Source organism: Sceloporus undulatus, chromosome 1, assembly GCF_019175285.1.
Source record: "Sceloporus undulatus isolate JIND9_A2432 ecotype Alabama chromosome 1, SceUnd_v1.1, whole genome shotgun sequence".
In the NCBI taxonomy this organism is placed as follows: domain Eukaryota; kingdom Metazoa; phylum Chordata; class Lepidosauria; order Squamata; family Phrynosomatidae; genus Sceloporus; species Sceloporus undulatus.
Genome location: NC_056522.1, coordinates 104,152,010 through 104,169,279, shown reverse-complemented (window position 1 = coordinate 104,169,279; position 17,270 = coordinate 104,152,010). Strand labels below are relative to the sequence as shown.

General features: G+C 42.7%; 1 protein-coding gene across 1 annotated transcript in view; it reads right to left on the bottom strand.

The window, feature by feature from the left end:
* MAN1A1 (mannosidase alpha class 1A member 1) overlaps window positions 1–14,537 on the bottom strand; it is a 79,553-nt gene extending 65,016 nt beyond the window's left edge. The window contains exon 1 of the mRNA XM_042454093.1: window positions 13,510–14,537. Coding sequence (XP_042310027.1) covers window positions 13,510–14,175 — 666 coding nt within the window. The 5' untranslated portion in view covers window positions 14,176–14,537. The remainder of the gene's footprint in view (window positions 1–13,509) is intronic.
* Between the last annotated feature and the right edge of the window lie 2,733 nt (window positions 14,538–17,270).

Genomic DNA, 17,270 nt, shown 5'->3' with positions numbered 1-17,270 from the left:
TAAAAGACTGACACTTCATTACTGGAAATTTATTTTCCTTCATCTGTGATCCAATGACTAGAACATCTAACACTGCTTGCAATATTTGAAAGAATACATATAGGCAAAATGTACGAACAGACTTATATTTGGACACTTGATCACCTTTTAAAGAAACTAATGGCTAATGGGGCTACTTTTCTTCTTTTTGTGTTTTTATTTTCCTGCTTCTGTTATAGTAGAACTTTATCGTATGTAACTGAGATCCCTTCTGAATGTAAATAACTTTTTTTAAAAAAACTACTAATCTCTCTGAACCCCCAAAATTATCCTTTTCATGCTTTTCAAACCACGCCAAAATAGCAAGTAAAATTTATGCAGTATTACTTCTGGTATGCTGAGAAGTGACCGTGTCACACATGTGAATGAAAATCCCTACCTCATCCTCACCTAGCTGCCAAACCCTGCTCTTGTGCTCTCTCCAGTCTTAAGAGAAAGCAACCTCAAGGCCAGTACAAGAAAAGATTTATAAACAAGACTGTTTTAAAATGGTGTTATATTTAAAGAATTATGGATTTATTAGAAGTCCTTTTCCAAACTGTATCTTATCTTGAGTATTTATATTAAGTTTGACAACATTTAACTTAGGATTTTTTGAGCTTGAATTTATTCTAAACTAACAGTATATACATGTGGGGGAAAAACAACCAGGTGTTGCTTTAAGTTCACAACACTTTATTCTTACACCAGCCTTCACTTTTTATGATTTCCATTTTGGTGGCCAAATTTATATTTATACAATTTAACAGGCTCTGGATAGCTGGTGAGGCAGATTTATCTGCTTTCTACCTTTTCCTTTTCTCTTTTTTGTTCATACACACTCACTAACGAGTTCTGGAAGCAGCTTCCGTTACTCTTGACTGTTGTAGGCAGACATATATAGCTACAGTAGGACAAGCTACTGCAGAATCCCAATCTTTCCCAGCCCAAACTTCGTTTATTGTTTTTTTTACTGCATCCATGCTGCTGCAATCTGACACCCAAAGTCTGTCATTCACCTGCTCCTCTTTAAATTCTTCCCAATCTAGATGCTACTGAAAACCTTCCAACTAAATAGAAGACAAGAGGAAAAGGGGGCTGGTTGGGTATAAAAAGAGCTTTGTAAAAAGCATTGTCTTTGTTAGAGGTTTTGTTAACTGAAATATGCCTGTGTTTACAAGACAAATTTTATTTTCTGAATGCCAATGTTCTATCATAATCTCATAAAACATGTACTAAGACTAGACCCAGAACACATATGAACTGAGTATTCTCATGCTAATAAATGTCTTGGTCCCTATTAGGATACCAGCTGTTGTCAGCCATGGGTGATGATCGTATCTGTCAGCTGGGGAACAGATTGAGACCCGCTCTTCTCATATGCTAATGGACAAGTATCAGATGGTAATAAGGTAAATCACTTGGAAATGGGTGACTGATTAGGACTATAGTACACAAGCCAATTAAAACAAGGTTATTCTGATATAACCCCATCCATTTTAAAGATGATTTTGCTGTTCTTGTTATCCATCCATAGCTATCCTGTAGATGAGACATCTCCAAAACTCCCTTGTCCTCCACTGCTCTGCTTGGTTCCTGGAAATTCATACCCATGACCGCTTTTATAGTGTCCATCCATTTAGCATCCAGCCTCCCTCTTACTGATTCCTTCTACCTAGCATTTTCCCCTCCCAATGAGTTGTGCCTTTTCATGATGTGGCCAAAGTAATACAGCCTTAGGCGGGGTACAGACCGCCGCCAGTAGGTCCGCGGGGGAGCCGGAGCCTTCACACGGCCCGACTCCCGCGCGGACCGGAAAAGGAGCCCCAAAAATGGGGCGCCTTTTCCCGCGCGTTTGCGACGTAGCGAGGCGCCAGGGGCGCGCTCGCTACGTCACAAGCGGCGCGATGCGTACGGACGCCCAGCGTCCGATACGCAAAGATGGCGCCGGCCATGTAGAAGGGCCGGCGCCATCTTGTACGGACAGAGTCCGTACTAGGCCCAGGGGCGTCTATAAGAGACGCCCCCTTTTTTAAAATGGGACGTCCAGAGGACGTCCCAAATGGCGGTGCAGAAAGCACCTTAGTTTACGCATCTTGGGTTCCAGTGAGATTTCTAGTTTGATCTGTTCTAGGATGTCCAAGGTATCCTCAGCATTCTTCACCAGCACCAGTTTTGAATGAATAGCTTTTCTTCTTATCCGCTTTCTTAAATGTCCAGCTCTTACATCCATACATGGTAATAGGGAATACAATGGCTTGTACGATTCTAGCTTTCATGCACAGTTGTATATCTTTACATTTTAGAATCTTTTCTAGTTCTTAAGCAAGTGGAAATCCAAGCTTCACTGTATATCTGTTTTGTGAAACTACAAAGAGCAGATGTAGTATCTAATCTACACTGCATTTATAGTTAGAATCTCATCTACAATACCTTACATGCTTGCTCCCCTTTTCTCCCAATGAAGCTACCTTTCACTAAGATTTCGTACACCATTTGTTCTAGTTGCATATTTTAATTTTTTCAATGAAAAAAAACAACAGACTAACTTGCCTTCTGCTCCAATGAAAGTGAAGCTGGCAGTAGGAGTTGCACTCATACACAAGCCACAGTTCTCTCAAGTAGCGCTCATTTCAATGTCTTTTCAATAACTAAACTACAAATAACTGTAAATTTAGGGAGCTGGGTATGTTTAGCTTGGGAAAAGAAGGTTTAGAAGTGATTTGAAGGGGTGTCACATTGAGGTTGGAGCAAGCTTGTTTTTACTGAGAATTCCCAGATAATAGGACCTGGAGCAATGGATGTAAGCTACAGGGAAAGATTCCACCTCAACATTAAGAAGAAGTTCCTGACAGTAAGAGCTGTTTGACTGTGGAATACACTCCTTTGGAGAATGATGGAGTCTTTTTGGAAGTCTTTAAACAGAGGCTGGATGGCCATCTATCGGGGGTACTTTGTTTGTGTGTTCCCACATGGCAAGGGGTTGGACTGGATGACCCTTCCAACTCTATGATTCTAATTATTTTATTGCTTGATTGACAGGTGGATGTGATGCAAGATAGTTTCCAGTATTAACCCCCCAAAACCATCACTACACACACACACATACAATTAATCATACTATTAAAATCTAAATTAAGTCAAAAGTCCTTTAAATTAAGTTTAAGACTCCAATAAATAAAATGGAAATATTAAATCTATCTACAGAAGTTCTCCTATTTGCTGTGGTTACCCAACAGTACTTTGAAAACTAAATTTGGTTTGACCCAAATTGAAACAGGATCATTTTTGCACTATTCCTGACTCGATCTTTAGATCACTGAAAACCTAAATAAACTTTCAAGGATTCTTGATCTCTTCCATGACTTTCCCCCCTCAAATGGCCATTCCCTCCCCCACCTAGTTTGAGCAAAACAGCTTGCCATTCAATCTGAGGGACCAACTAGGACTGCATTCTGCAAACCATGACTTGAAATAGGATCAATCCATGAGTGAGATTTGCAAACCATAGTTTGTCAGTTCAAATGAAGTGGCAAATTATGATTTCTCTTAAAGAAAGAAGAATGGAAGGAAGGGACAATGGACTATAAAATCCTGCATTTTCATAGAATCATAGAGTTGGAAGAGACCACTAGGGCCATCCAGTCCAACCCCCTGCCATGCAGGAAATCCAAATCAAAGCATCCCTGACAGATGGCCATCCAGCCTCTGTTTAAAGACCTCCAAGGAAGGAGACTCTATCACCCTCCGAGGGAGTGCATTCCATTGTCGAACAGCCCTTACTGTCAGGAAGTTCCTCCTAATGTTCAGGTGGAATCTCTTTTCCTGTAGCTTGCATCCATTATTCCGGGTCCTGTTCTCTGGAGCAGCAGAAAACAAGCTTGCTCCCTCTTCAATATGACATCCCTTCAAATATTTAAACAGGGCGATCATATCACCTCTTAACCTTCTTTTCTCCAGGCTAAACATCCCCAGCTCCCTAAGTTGTTGCTCATAGGGCATGGTTTCCAGACCCTTTACCATTTTTGTTGCCCTCCTTTGGACACGCTCCAGTTTCTCAATGTCCTTTCTGAATTGTGGCGCCCAGAACTGGACACAATATTCTAGGTGGGGCCTGACCAGAGCAGAATACAGTGGCACTATTACTTCTCTTGATCTAGACACTATACTTTTATTGATGCAGCCTAAAATAGCATTGGCCTTTTTAGCTGCCGCATCACACTGTTCACTCATGTTCAACTTGTGGTCTACTTGGACTCCTAGATCCCTTTCACACGTAATTTCATTCAGCCAGGTGTCACCCATCCTATATCTGTGCATTTTATTTTTCCGCCCTAAGTGCAATACCTTACATTTCTCCGTGTTGAATTTCATTTTGTTAGCTTTGGCCCAGCTTTCTAGTCTATTCAGGTCATTTTGAATCTTGATCCTGTCCTGTGGGGTATTAGCTATTCCTCCTAATTTGGTATCATCTGCAAATTTGATAAGTATGCTCCCAATTTTGTCATCCAGGTCATTGATAAAGATGTTGAATAGCACTGGGCCCAGGACAGAGCCACTGGTCACTTCTCTCCAGGATGAAAAGGAGCCATTGTTGAGCACTCTTTGGGTTCGGCCGGTCAACCAATTACAGATCCATGTAACAGTTCCTTTGTCTAGCCCACATTTTACAAGCTTGTTTGCAAGAATGTCATGGGGAACTTTGTCAAAGGCCTTACTGAAATCAAGATATACTATATCCACAGCATTCCCTTCATCTACCAAGCTGGTAATTTTATCAAAGAAAGAGATTAGGTTTGTCTGGCATGACTTGTTTCTCTGAAACCCATGTTGACTTTTTGTGATTATGGCATTGCCTTCTAGATGTTCACAGACTCTCTGTTTAATGATCTGCTCCAGAATCTTTCCTGGTATTGATGTCAGACTAACTGGACGATAATTGTTGGGATCGTCTTTTTTCCCCTTTTTGAAGATGGGGACAACGTTTGCCCTCCGCCAGTCTGCTGGGATCTCTCCTGTTTTCCAGGAGTTTTCAAAGAGTATTGCCAATGGCTCCGATATTACATTTGCCAGTTCTTTTAATACCCTTGGATGGAGTTCATCTGGTCCCGGAGACTTAAATTCATTTAGATTAATAAGGTATTCCTCTACTATCTCTTTACTTATTCTGTGCTGAAATTCCTCTATTCTGTCCTCTGCTCCATTATCCTCAGGTTGAGCACCCTTTGCCTTTTCTGAGAAGACTGAGGCAAAGAAGGTGTTGAGTAATTCTGCCTTTTCTCTGTCTTCTGTTAGCATTTTGCCATCTTCTCCATGCAGTGGCCCTACCGTTTCCTTCTTCTTCCTTTTGCTGCAGACATATCCAAAAAAAGCCCTTTTTATTGTTCTTAACCTCTCTAGCAAGCCTGAGTTCATTCTGTGCTTTAGCTTTTCTGACTTTACCCCTACACATGCCTGCTATTTCTTTGAATTCCTTTTTTGTGATTTCCCCCTTTTTCCATTTCTTATACATGTTCCGTTTCAAACTTAGCTCGGTTGAAAGTTCCTTAGTCATCCATCCTGGTTTCTTGAGATACCTCCCGTTTTTCTTTCTCACTGGAACTGTTTGAAATTGTGCCTTCAGTATCTCCCTTTTGAGAAAGTCCCATCCGTCCTGAACTCCTTTATCTTTTAGTATTTCTGACCATGGAATTGCCCTCAATACTTCTCTAAGTTTACTGAAATCCGCTCTCCTAAAGTCTAGGATGCGTGTCTGACTATGCCTGGCTTCTCCTTTCCACTGTATTACAAACTCCAGGAGAACATGGTCACTTCCACCTAATGATCCCACCACTTGCACCCCATTAACCAAGTCATCCTTGTTGGTTAGGATCAGATCTAAAATAGCTGATCCCCTTGTTGCCTCTTCCACCTTTTGGACCATGAAATTGTCTTCCAGGGAAGTGAGGAATTTGCTAGGCCTTGAGGATTTTGCTGAGTTTGACTTCCAACAAATATCAGGATAGTTGAAGTCGCCCATCACTACTAGATCTCTCTTTTCTGACTGTGGTCATTTTGGAGAACATTATATCTAGACTCTATCAAATGTACTATGTTAAAATAGAAATCTGAGAGAAGTAACAAGACTAAAAAAATATGCATTCCAAATAAGCTTAAAACGTCAAAGTACAAAAAAGCATGTCCCAAGTACTGACTGAATTACAGTAATATTTGTACTGAGTGCTTGCAGATGAACATGGCTTTACTATTCAGGTAAGACCACATTTCCTGCAGAGTGGTACTGCTACCACCTAAAAGGTGGCTAGGAAGAAGAGGAGGCCATATACAGAAGGCAGATGTATAGTCATAACCATTTTGCTGGTTTTTAAATAACTGCTGAGAAAGAGTTGGGGTGGGTAGGCTTTCCCCAGCATGAAAGACAGATAATACAATTTCAACTCCATTAGTAACAGAAAACTTTAGGAAGAGGGAGCTAATGTACTGGGATTCAACTCTTATTTTACCTCCAATAAAAGAAAACCTCTTTCCTTTAAACTAGAATTGTAAGTTTTATCTACACATCACCTAGAGGTTTTTCCAGATGTAACAGGACAGGGGCTTGTGAAATTCAATGTTCACTGTCTAGGAAAGCAGCTGTTAGCTTTGTATAAGACAGGGACAATCCTGGATCTCAAGGGAAGTTACTTTTATGTTGCTAATGGAGTTGAAATTTTGATACCATTCTTTTATTGCCCTTTATCCATGTCCCCACATGGCTAAGAAGAGGAGTGGCATTTGCCTGCACTGACATTGCTTCAGAACTACATTACAACAGAAGCAACATCTGATAAAAATGCAGACTTGTGACTCTCCCACTGCCATTTTCCTTATTCTGTATGATGTTCAACATCTTTTGACTAATAAAGAAGCTAGCAGAGATTCGATTTGCATTATGTAGCCTGTGCATTTTGGTTGTCTAATAACCAAATAAATGTATCACTCTTTTTAGATTTTGTTGTACTGTATTTTGGCCAACATCACTTTTCTTCTTCTGTATGAATTTCAATCATCTTTTCCCTGTTGAGGAAGCCATTGGAGCTTCTAAGGCATGCATGATGTATTTTATGCATTTTGCTTGACCAATTAAGGTATCACTCTTTTGTATTTTGGTTTTTAATGCATTTTAAGTGTTTGATATTTAGTACAAATAATATTTATATAGCTCTTTAAAATTTAACATGTATTGCTAATGTAAATGTACTGAATACGATATTGAAAGTCTGATGTTAATGCTGAAACTTTACTTCTGATCTTGAAAAAGTGCATTTCTCAGAGCTGCAGATGGGTGGAGAACGAGAACCACACAAGCAAGACCTACTCTTTCTTTTATACAACAGAACCAACAGTACTACATTTTACTGATAATTCAGCAGTTACCCTTGCTAGACCTAAAAAGAAAAAAAAAGGAAGCAGAACTTGGAAACAACTTTAGCACATACTCTACATGTGAATTTTAGTCTGTGATATCCTATTGTCAACTGCTTGGAGTATTACGTATTTTGTTTTCTCTACTTATGTAGTCTAAGTTCTTCTTTTATTGCCCTTTATCTCTGTCCCCACATGGCCATTTTATACAAGATGTAAGAATCTCTGTCCCAACCTTTATGCAATTTTAATCATAAGCTATTTGTATGAAACAGGGAACAAGAAACAGCCAAAAATTAAGTGAGCTGAAATTTATCAGACATGTGTAGTACGACCTTGTTCATGCACAGAAACAAATCCAGTAAGTACAATGGAGACTTTTCATAACTAAATGCAAAGAGGATTTCAGGTTAGATTTCTTAAAGTATTATTACAGAACTTAGTATTCTACTCAGAAAAGTTCTAGACACTCATACAATGAAAAGCAATATAATGTGACTTGACCATAATCCTCCTCAAGATTTGCAATGGGCAATCCAACAAAGTTAAATTGCTACTACATGATGGTACCAATCCCGTTAAAACCATTTTGCTCAAACTACAACTAATATCACTTCATATTGTGAAGTTAATAGCACTATGCTGTTATGTGAATTTCCTTTTCACTTTCTCAAAAATCCACAAATCTACTTCTATTAGTAATTTCCAGCATTGAAAGTGGAATCATTTATTTTTTTAAGAGAGAAATCAATACTGTTATCCTAGGAAAGCAAGTGTTAAAAGTTTGGGTTTGCAGTATATATGGCAATTTTTAAAAAATGTGAATCGGAGAAGCCATTGTAACAATTGGTATACTAACACATACTAAACTGCATAATCTAGTCCACCAACTTCTGTAACAATACTCATCAACATGTATCATACCACATTTATACTCAGGCCATATGGATTGCCACAGAATACTTATGTAGCAAGCTTGCTTCTGCTGCCAGAAGCACTTCTCTATGCTTCAAAAGGTACATTATGTAGCACTGTTCTTTGAACACACTCTATGTATCCTTACTAAGAAGCTACATGGAACTCAGGAAGGATTTCTAAAGTAATCATGTACTGAGTAAGGCTGTCAAGATACATTCATTAGGGCCAGAATCAAACTGTACAGTGTCTTGTTTTCTTGCCTTGGAAAACAAGTTTCAAAAAGATAACACACAGTAACTAGCATGATGCAGCTCAACTCCAAACATAAAGTTGCTTCTAAAGCAATCTGTGCTACAAGCAGCTTTATTTTTTTATTGAAGATTAATAGAGTCCATAGTGACAAGCAATACTTTAGTTATAATTTTTAATAATGAGAGCTATAGGCAACAGTTTAATGTGTATTATTGTGCCATGTAATAAGCTTGCAACAGTTAAGATAAAGGTGAAAGGTTGCAGGAATCATTAAAGACAACCTACCACAACTGGTTATAAGACCAGAATGCTATGCAAATCTGAAAACCTAAAGCAGTTCTTGGACTGAGTATCAGTATCCTTTTTCCCACCACAAAAAGAAAAAAGCTAGTGTGTGTATAGTCACTAAAAAAGAAGAGAAATAACAAAACCTTTAACTAACTGTCAGATTCAGGAAAACATAGTTATGAAGGCTACCTACAAATGTACTGATTTGGAAGCAAAATACAAGAATGATACAAGATGGCTTGACAGGGTTTCCAATTTCTAGAGAGGAGTAATCACACCAATGTAAGCAGGAACAATTGGTAATATCTAACCTTGGAATTCAAAGCCATAGAAAAAGCACAGTGATTGTTACGAAGTTTACTGAAAGAACAAAACAGAACCACTTAGCATTCCTTTCATTTCATTTAGAATTACAATGGGCCTTTGAGATCTGCTGGGGTTTGGTTACAGGACTCCCTTATAGATATGAAAAACCATGGATGCTCAAGTCTTATTATATATAATGGTGTAGTATAATGGTATTCCTTATATAAAATGGCAAAATCAAGATTTGCTTTCTGGATTTGTTGGGGGGGGGGGGGGAGGGGGGATATTTTCAAACTGTTGATGGTTGAATCCATGGATGCAGAATCTGTGAATACAAAGGACCAACTGCATTTTCCAAGTAGATTCAGATAGGATTTCAGCCAAGGTACACTCATCTAGAAGTATCCCATTAAGCTATGGGTGGAAAACCCTTGGCACTTCAGATGTGGTTTGACTCTCATTTTCCATAATGTATTATCATTAACCATGACAGCTGGGATGGATGTCACCTAGTGTCCAACAACATACAGCTGGCCACAGTTCTCCACCACTGCATTTAGCTTAGCTGGACTTTCAAAAAGGAGATGGCAGGGCACCCAACCACAAAGTTATGCATATTACAGCTCTCTGATCTTGGTCCTTATTTCCAGATTTAAGTCTAGCTTGTAAGGCTAAAATCCTATGGTACTGTTTCTGTGATCATGCAAAAGAATCTTGTAGCAACTTTGAGATGGAGAGAAAGAAGTCTGCAGCATAAACCTTTGCAGTCTGGGCTTACTTCATCAGAATCAACCTCTTTCCCCCAGTTACTCTAAAAGGTACTAAAAAAGATCCCTTTGTGTACTGATCCAGACTAACATGGCTATCCAGCCAATAAGTAGTTTTCAAATGCTCCAAATTGCACGGAGACTCATCTGAGAGTGCGCTGGCTAAAAACCATTTAAAGTGTTAAAAACGTGCAGCAAAGTAACAAAGACTGTGCTGAGAATGGTATCAGATGGATCAAGGTGCCAGCAGAATCCTGAAGTTACTGAGCGTTCTGCAAAAAGATCACCAGTACATGACTGGGTCATGTTCCACATTTATATTGATCTCTTTCAAGGCACTGTTACAGAATCATCAGAACCTTTTAGTACGGTAACATAAATATAGCAAGCTCAACTATAAACCTCCGTTTTCCTTCTGTCAGCAGTTTCCCCTGTCAGCTTTTGTTGTTGTTTACCTTAGTGCACCAGTGGGAATTCAAGGGGTACAGATCAGTGGATGTCCAACCGCCCCCGCCCCCCAATGGGTGAGATTCCTATGTATCCTATAGCCTGCCCCACAAGTAAAGATGCACAGAATGCAAGGTGCTGAGTGGCTCAGAAGGCAGGTAAGTGAGCACAGGCAAATGACTGCTCTTCAGGCAGTACGCACCTGGGGAAATCTGACACTGCAATTTGACAAATGAGATTCAGAGTTCATGGCCAACAGAGTGAACAGTTTTTAGAGTGGCACTGTTGCCTTTCCGCTCATTCTTTTCCTTTTCTTCCTGTACAACAAACATAGCAATAACAATGTACCATGAATAATCTAATTGGATACATCATCATAGCAGTTCTGAAGATTTTTAATAATTACTTTTAAAACAAGTAATGTTACAGCCACCTCTTTAAAATGCAGAACATTCTATCAGTGCACTTACGAATACATTCCTGACACGGTGCTTGTTTGGTTAACCGTCATCTGTTCATAAATATTAGTATAAGCTGTGCAAAATATTAAAGAGTACCCAAGAAAATGGCAAGAGTCATGATACTGTGTAACTGACAGCGTCCTCTTTGACTTACTCCAAAAGCTTTGAAAGTAGCTTTTGTTTTATTTCCCTAATCGTCTGAAACAGAAGCTTGAACAAGGACTTTGCTCTTATCATACAAAAATGCAGCGCAGGTGGAACATCACAGACCCATGAAATCAGACTCTTGTAATTACAAGCCTGACATGTCAGCCAAAGAGTTACTGATAACAGCAGACACTTTGATCTTAAATTTAATTAGATGATTTATTGAGCGATTCAGCCTAATAAGGGTAACTTAACATAGAAACTGGGAAATTCAAGCTATTCAGTATTGTAAAAAATTAAAAAACCCAATCTCTAGCAGGCAGACACACAACTGGGGTAGGCTAGACCCATGGCCCCTGTTGCATGCAGCCACCAGAACGTTTTCATCAAATCTGTTTGCTTCTTTCAAATTCAGACGTCTCACGTCTCACATCCCAGAGAGCAAAGCAGTGTGTACAAAATCTCCGTAGACTTCACAGCTTTGTGGATACCACACTCAAGCCACCAGTCCAAAACATAATACATCTACCCTGGATTTCATCCAAGCCTACTATATCTGTTGTTTTAAGGCTAAAATAATAATAGCACACACAGACACACATTTAACTGACTACCTTACTATAAACCTTTGCTATACTGCATGTATTTTTAGTGCACTAATCTGAAGTTTGTCTTCCAGGTTCTTGCTAATTCGGGGATCATTTCACATGTTAAAAATGGAAGTGGCTTGCTCACATGTAGGATTTATCAGTTAAATAATTCTAAGATGCAAGTCACTTCCATGCAGCTTCTCTATGCAACTTCCCCCTGGGCACAGGGCTGCCAGTCTATATGTGCATTTTGTATTAACACATAAAGAAAAATGGCACATATGCAGGTGTTGTGCTAGATAGTTGGAAAGCAGACCTTCTATCACCATGTTTTAAAAGTTTAGCAACATCTAAGTCAGTGGTTCCCAACCTTCCTAATGCCGTGCCGTGACCCTTTAAGACCCAAACCCATGAAATTATTTTTGTTGCTACTTCATAACTGTAATTAAACAGGTGTTTTCCAATGGTCTTAGGAAACCCTCATGAAAGGGTCATTCGACCCCCAAAGGGGTCCCGACCCACAGGCTGGGAACCACTGCTCTAAGTGAACAGCTACTACTATTCAAAGATACAGCCATGTTAGTCTGCAGAATCAGTATGTGGAGAGAGCTTGTAGCACCTCTGAGACTTACTACTGAAAGAAAGAAGTTGGCAGCATGAGCTTTCATAAACTTCAGTCTATTTCCTCAGATGCATTAGACACTACTATGCTATTCACAGTACGATGTTTAGAGAAAATATCACCCCCCACTTCTCCAATTTAAGGACCTACTTACAGGTTAGTGAATAAAAATCCCTGTTACATTTCTCCAAACCAAAAGAATATATAATCAAAGTAAAGAACTCCCAGGAGAGGAGCAGCATCTCCCCACAAACACTAGAAGACAAGCAGATGCCGGGAGCGTAATGCAACGTCTCACAACACCTGAAACACTTCCCCAGTTTCCAAATGCATTGTGATGGGTCTTGTATGGTACGGGTGGACTCAGCGCAGTAAATTTAACCCATATTTTCTCTTTTCAGTTACATAATATAAAAGTTATTTAGCTTAGGAAATTACACAATCTACTTTTCTGCCTTTACCCTTCCGCATGCCCACTACGTTCTGGTTCCAAGCACTGAGCTCTCTCAAGTGGCACTTGAACAGAAATATCTCTATATATTCTCTGCCAGAAGTTATCTCTTTTTGCCTAAAATATCCAGAGACTGGCAACAAGATTCAAGGCAGCAGGGGAGGGAAAAGACCGTCTCTCTCTATCACAAACACACAACCCACCAACACCCTGTTTTAACAGCTGAGACTCAAGTGGGAGATGCCCAGTGAGGTCTCTACTTCACAGACTCATAGAACTGGAAGAGACTCCAAGGGCCATCCAGTCCAACCTCTGCCATGCAGGAACTCTCAATCAAACATCCCTGACAGATGGCCATCCAGCCTCTGCTTAAAGACCTCCAAGGAAGGAGACTCCACTACACTCCGAGGGAGTTTGTTCCACTGTCAAACAGCCCTTACTGTCAGGAAGTTCCTTCTAATGTTGAGCTGGAATCTCTTTCCCTGCAGCTTGCATCCATTGCTCTGGGTCCTAGTCTCTGGAGCAGCAGAAAACAAGCTTGCTCCCTCCTCAATATGGCATCCCTTCAAACATTTAAACAGAGCTATCATGTCACCTCTCAACCTTCTCTTCTCCAGGCTGAACATCCCCAGCTCTTGGCACTGCTTTAATTTTGTTGTCTGGCTCAAGGCTATGGAATTCTGGGAGCTGGAGTTTGTTGTGGGGCGTGGAGTGGAACAAACTCCAACTCCCAGAATCCCATAGCCTTGAGCCAGACAACAAAATTAAAGCGGCGCCAAAGCGGGTTATCTTTCCAGTGTGGATGCAGCCTAAAGCCACCAAGAACGACTCCGCCCACCTCTTTGACCTTAGCCCTTCTCTCCCGGGCTTCGGGCTCGTGGGGCTCCCCTCCGACGGCTCCGATGGGTTTGTGGAAGGGCAGCTCGGGCAGCCCTGGCCCGGAGTCCTCCTCCTCCTCCTCCTCGCCGCCGTCCTCCCTCCTGGCGCCCATCTGCTTCTTCCTCCTCCTCCTCTTCTTGTTCTCCTGGAGGAGGAGGAAGGTGGCCTTGTCCTGGCGGATCTCTCGGCGGATCTCGTCGGGGGGCTTGCGGAGGGTGTCCTTGGCCTCGCGCAGGGCTCGCTCGTGGTCCTGGCGGATCCTGGCCAAGTTCTCCGCCGCCGCCGCCGCGTCCCCGTATCCGCTGGTGCCAGGCAAGGCGGCCGGAGGAGGGTCCCCTCGAGCGGGTGGCAAAGGAGGCGGAGGGGGCTGCTGCTGAGGGGGCTGCTGGAGGGCTGTGGAGTGGAAGAAGACCCCGCTGAGCAGCTTGGGCGAGTCCGGCAGGAAGAAGATGGCCCCGAAGCAGAGCGTGATGAAGGCGCTGAAGACCAGCAGCAGCACGAACTTCTCCGTCAGGCGGAAGGCGCTGGGGCCGGGGGCTTTCCTGGCGCCGCTGGGTCCGCCCAGAGGGGCCCCCGTTCCCAAGGAGACGCCCCCCAGAGGCAGCAGGCTCACCGCCATCGGCATGGCCCTCGCGGCGGGCGGCCTCACATCAACGGCGCCCCCGGCGGCGGGGGGAGGAACAGCGCCCTCTTCCTCGGGGTGGGAAGAGGAAACTTCCCTCTCGGCCGCTTCCGCGAAGGGAAGCTGACTCGCCGATCAAGGGAACCCCTCCTCCTCCTCCCGCGGCGCGGAGAAGTCCCTTAGGGGCTCCTGTCAGCTCCCGCTCTCGTCGCCGCCGCCGCCGCTGCTGCCCATGTTGGAGGCTGAACAACCACCACCAGAACGGGCGGCCAGTCCGTCTCCTTTCCTTCTTTGCTCCGCAGAGCGAGGAAGCAGCCTCCGTCTCTGGCGCCCACCGCGCGCGACTGAGCCAGGCAGCAGCAGCCTCGAGGAGGAAGAAGAGAACGGGCGCGAGGGGGAGGGGCTTAGAAGGAAGCGACGGCCCGGACCAATCCGGGAAGAGGCGGGACGGAGGAGGCGGGGCTTAGAAGGGAGCTGGAAGGAGTGGGAGAAAGGGGAGGGGCCTCCAGAGGACGGGGCGGGGCTTTGTTGACCGTTGGAAATAAAGGGCGGGTGGTCTGTGGGGGAGGGGCTGAGGCGATGGGGAGTGGGTTTCTTTCTCTTTCCATCTCGCTCTCTTTCCTTCTCTCTCTCTCTTTCTGCTCAAACTGCAGGGACTGAAGGGAAGCCATTGAAATCCACACCCACTTGGGCAATTTCAACAGGAAAAAAGAAACCCCTTAAAGTTGGCAAAGTTTGGCTCCCAGTCCTGAAAAAGACAAAAATCAAGACCCACTAAATGCAAATGAAACCACTCCAGATCAGGGTTTCCCAGCAGGCAATGGGTTTCTAATTAAACAGACACAAATCCCCTTTGACATATCCTCCCACCCTGAGGCCTTGCCATTCAACAACAGAACAACACACAGATTAACATGGAAATCACTTCTTCTCAACCAAGAATCACACAGTATGTGTATATATCTATACACACGCACACAGTTGGCCCTCCTTATCCGCCCGCCTGCGAGTCTTTTCTGACATGGCAACCCTGCCACTGGGTTTTCTTGGCAAGATTTGTACACAGAGGGCTTGCTTTTATCGCCCCTTCTTCTGAGGCTGAGAGAGTATGACTTGCCGAGTCGCCTAGTAGGTGGAGAGGGGACTAAAACCTGGGCTCCAGGACCTAAACCTCTGCACTACCCTCTTTCCTGAAATAAGCTTCAATTGCCCTCAGTCTCAGGTGGCAAAAATGTTTTGGGGGCACACCATTACTACAGAACACAGGAACAGTAGAGGCTGGCCTATTAGGACTAATGGGGCACTGGCCTACCTTTGTTGTTCTTGTATCTACCTTCAAGACGTTTCTTACTTGAAGGCAAGCCTAGATTTTCTTGGCAAGATTTGTTCAGAGGAGGTTTCCCATTGTCATCCTGTGAGACTGAGAGAGTGTGAGTTGCACATGGCCATGCCGGGATTCGAACCCAGGTCATAGTCCAAGACTCAGACCTCTACACCACGCTGGTTACTACGTCCTCAAGAAATGGAGTTCACCTCTCAAGAAAGTAACATGAAGATGGAGTGGAGCAGCCCCCCTTTAGCCTTTCCCTTCTCCCTCACTCTCTCAAAAATGTTTAGTATTTAAAGACATGAAGTTCTGTCCAGTCTTGGAAGCTAAGTAGGGTGAGGCCTGGTTGCTACTTAGATGGAGGACCACCCTAGGAAATTCATGGGATTACTTGACAGGCAACCTGATGGCATGGATCTGCACACAATTATAGGTCCGGGTAGGATTCTCTCTAGCTGAAAGGGTCTGTTAATAAAATGCGTTTTTCTTTAAGTGTGTATTAGGAACCTTGTATGGCAAAAGGAAATTAAGGCACTCTCAAGATGGGCAATGTCCAGACGTTTTTTGGATTGCAACTTCCATCCCCATCACATCATCATCATTTACATACAGCCATCCCTCCAAATCCACAGATTCTTCATCCACGGATTCAACTATCTACAGCTTGAAAATATTCAATAAATACATAAATTTTGAAAAGGAAAGCTTGGTTTTGCCATTTTATATAAGGGGCATTATTTTATTGAATTGTTTATAACGGGACCTGAACATCCATGGATTTTGTTATCCATTGCGGGGTCTTGGAACCAAACCCCAGCACATACCAAAGGTCCACTGTATATCCTGTCTTTTCCTCAGCCCAGGACTCAAGGTAGCTTACAATAACCAAACCAAATATAGCTTTAAAAATTAAAAATATAATTAAATTAACAATAGAATTAACAGGAAGACCATTATAAAAACCAAGTAATAAACAGTACAGCACATTCTGAAAGGACTTTTTTGCCTTCACTTGCTTGTGGGAGGAAAGAGGTCTTTATCTGCCTATGGAGTACATCAGACTGGGGCTGATTTCAACATTAAAGAGAGATTAAAGAGCATTTAAAGCAGGGGTAGGCAACCTTTTTGACCCGGGGGCCGGGTTGCTGTCCCTCAGACAACTGGGGGGCTGAAGCCAAAAAATAAATAATTAAATAATTAAAAAAAAATATAAATAAATAAACTGGGACAAATGTAGGACAAAATTTTCAAATGGAGGACACTTTTTATAAAAAATGGAAGACACGCAAAAAAAATTGTTGATTTTTAAAAAATGTTAATATAAATGCATATTTCTGAGGCTTCTATACACAATTGCCCCCCCTTGCCCACTGCTTGCCCCCGCTTGCTCCCCCTTGCTCGCCTCCTCCTGATAGGCCAAAGGCCCCTTGCCCTCACGCAAGAGGCCAAAGGCCCCGGCGGCAATCGGTGGCAGGACCAGGCTGGGGCCGGTCCCAAGGCCTCACCGGGCCGGATCCAGCCCCCGGGCCATAGGTTGCCTACCCCTGATTTAATAATAATAATAATAATAATATGTTTTATTTATAGACCGCTATTCCGCAATGATCATAGCGGTGTACAGTAAAAATTGTAATACAATACAAAATACAAGGTGACAGTTAAAGGAGGGAGACGTCTCGTCCTTCAGGCAGTCCCTGATGTTGCTGGGTCTGCCTGATCGCTCCCTCTGAGGCCAAGATGACAGTTGAGGAGGGAGGGGCCTCTTCTTTCA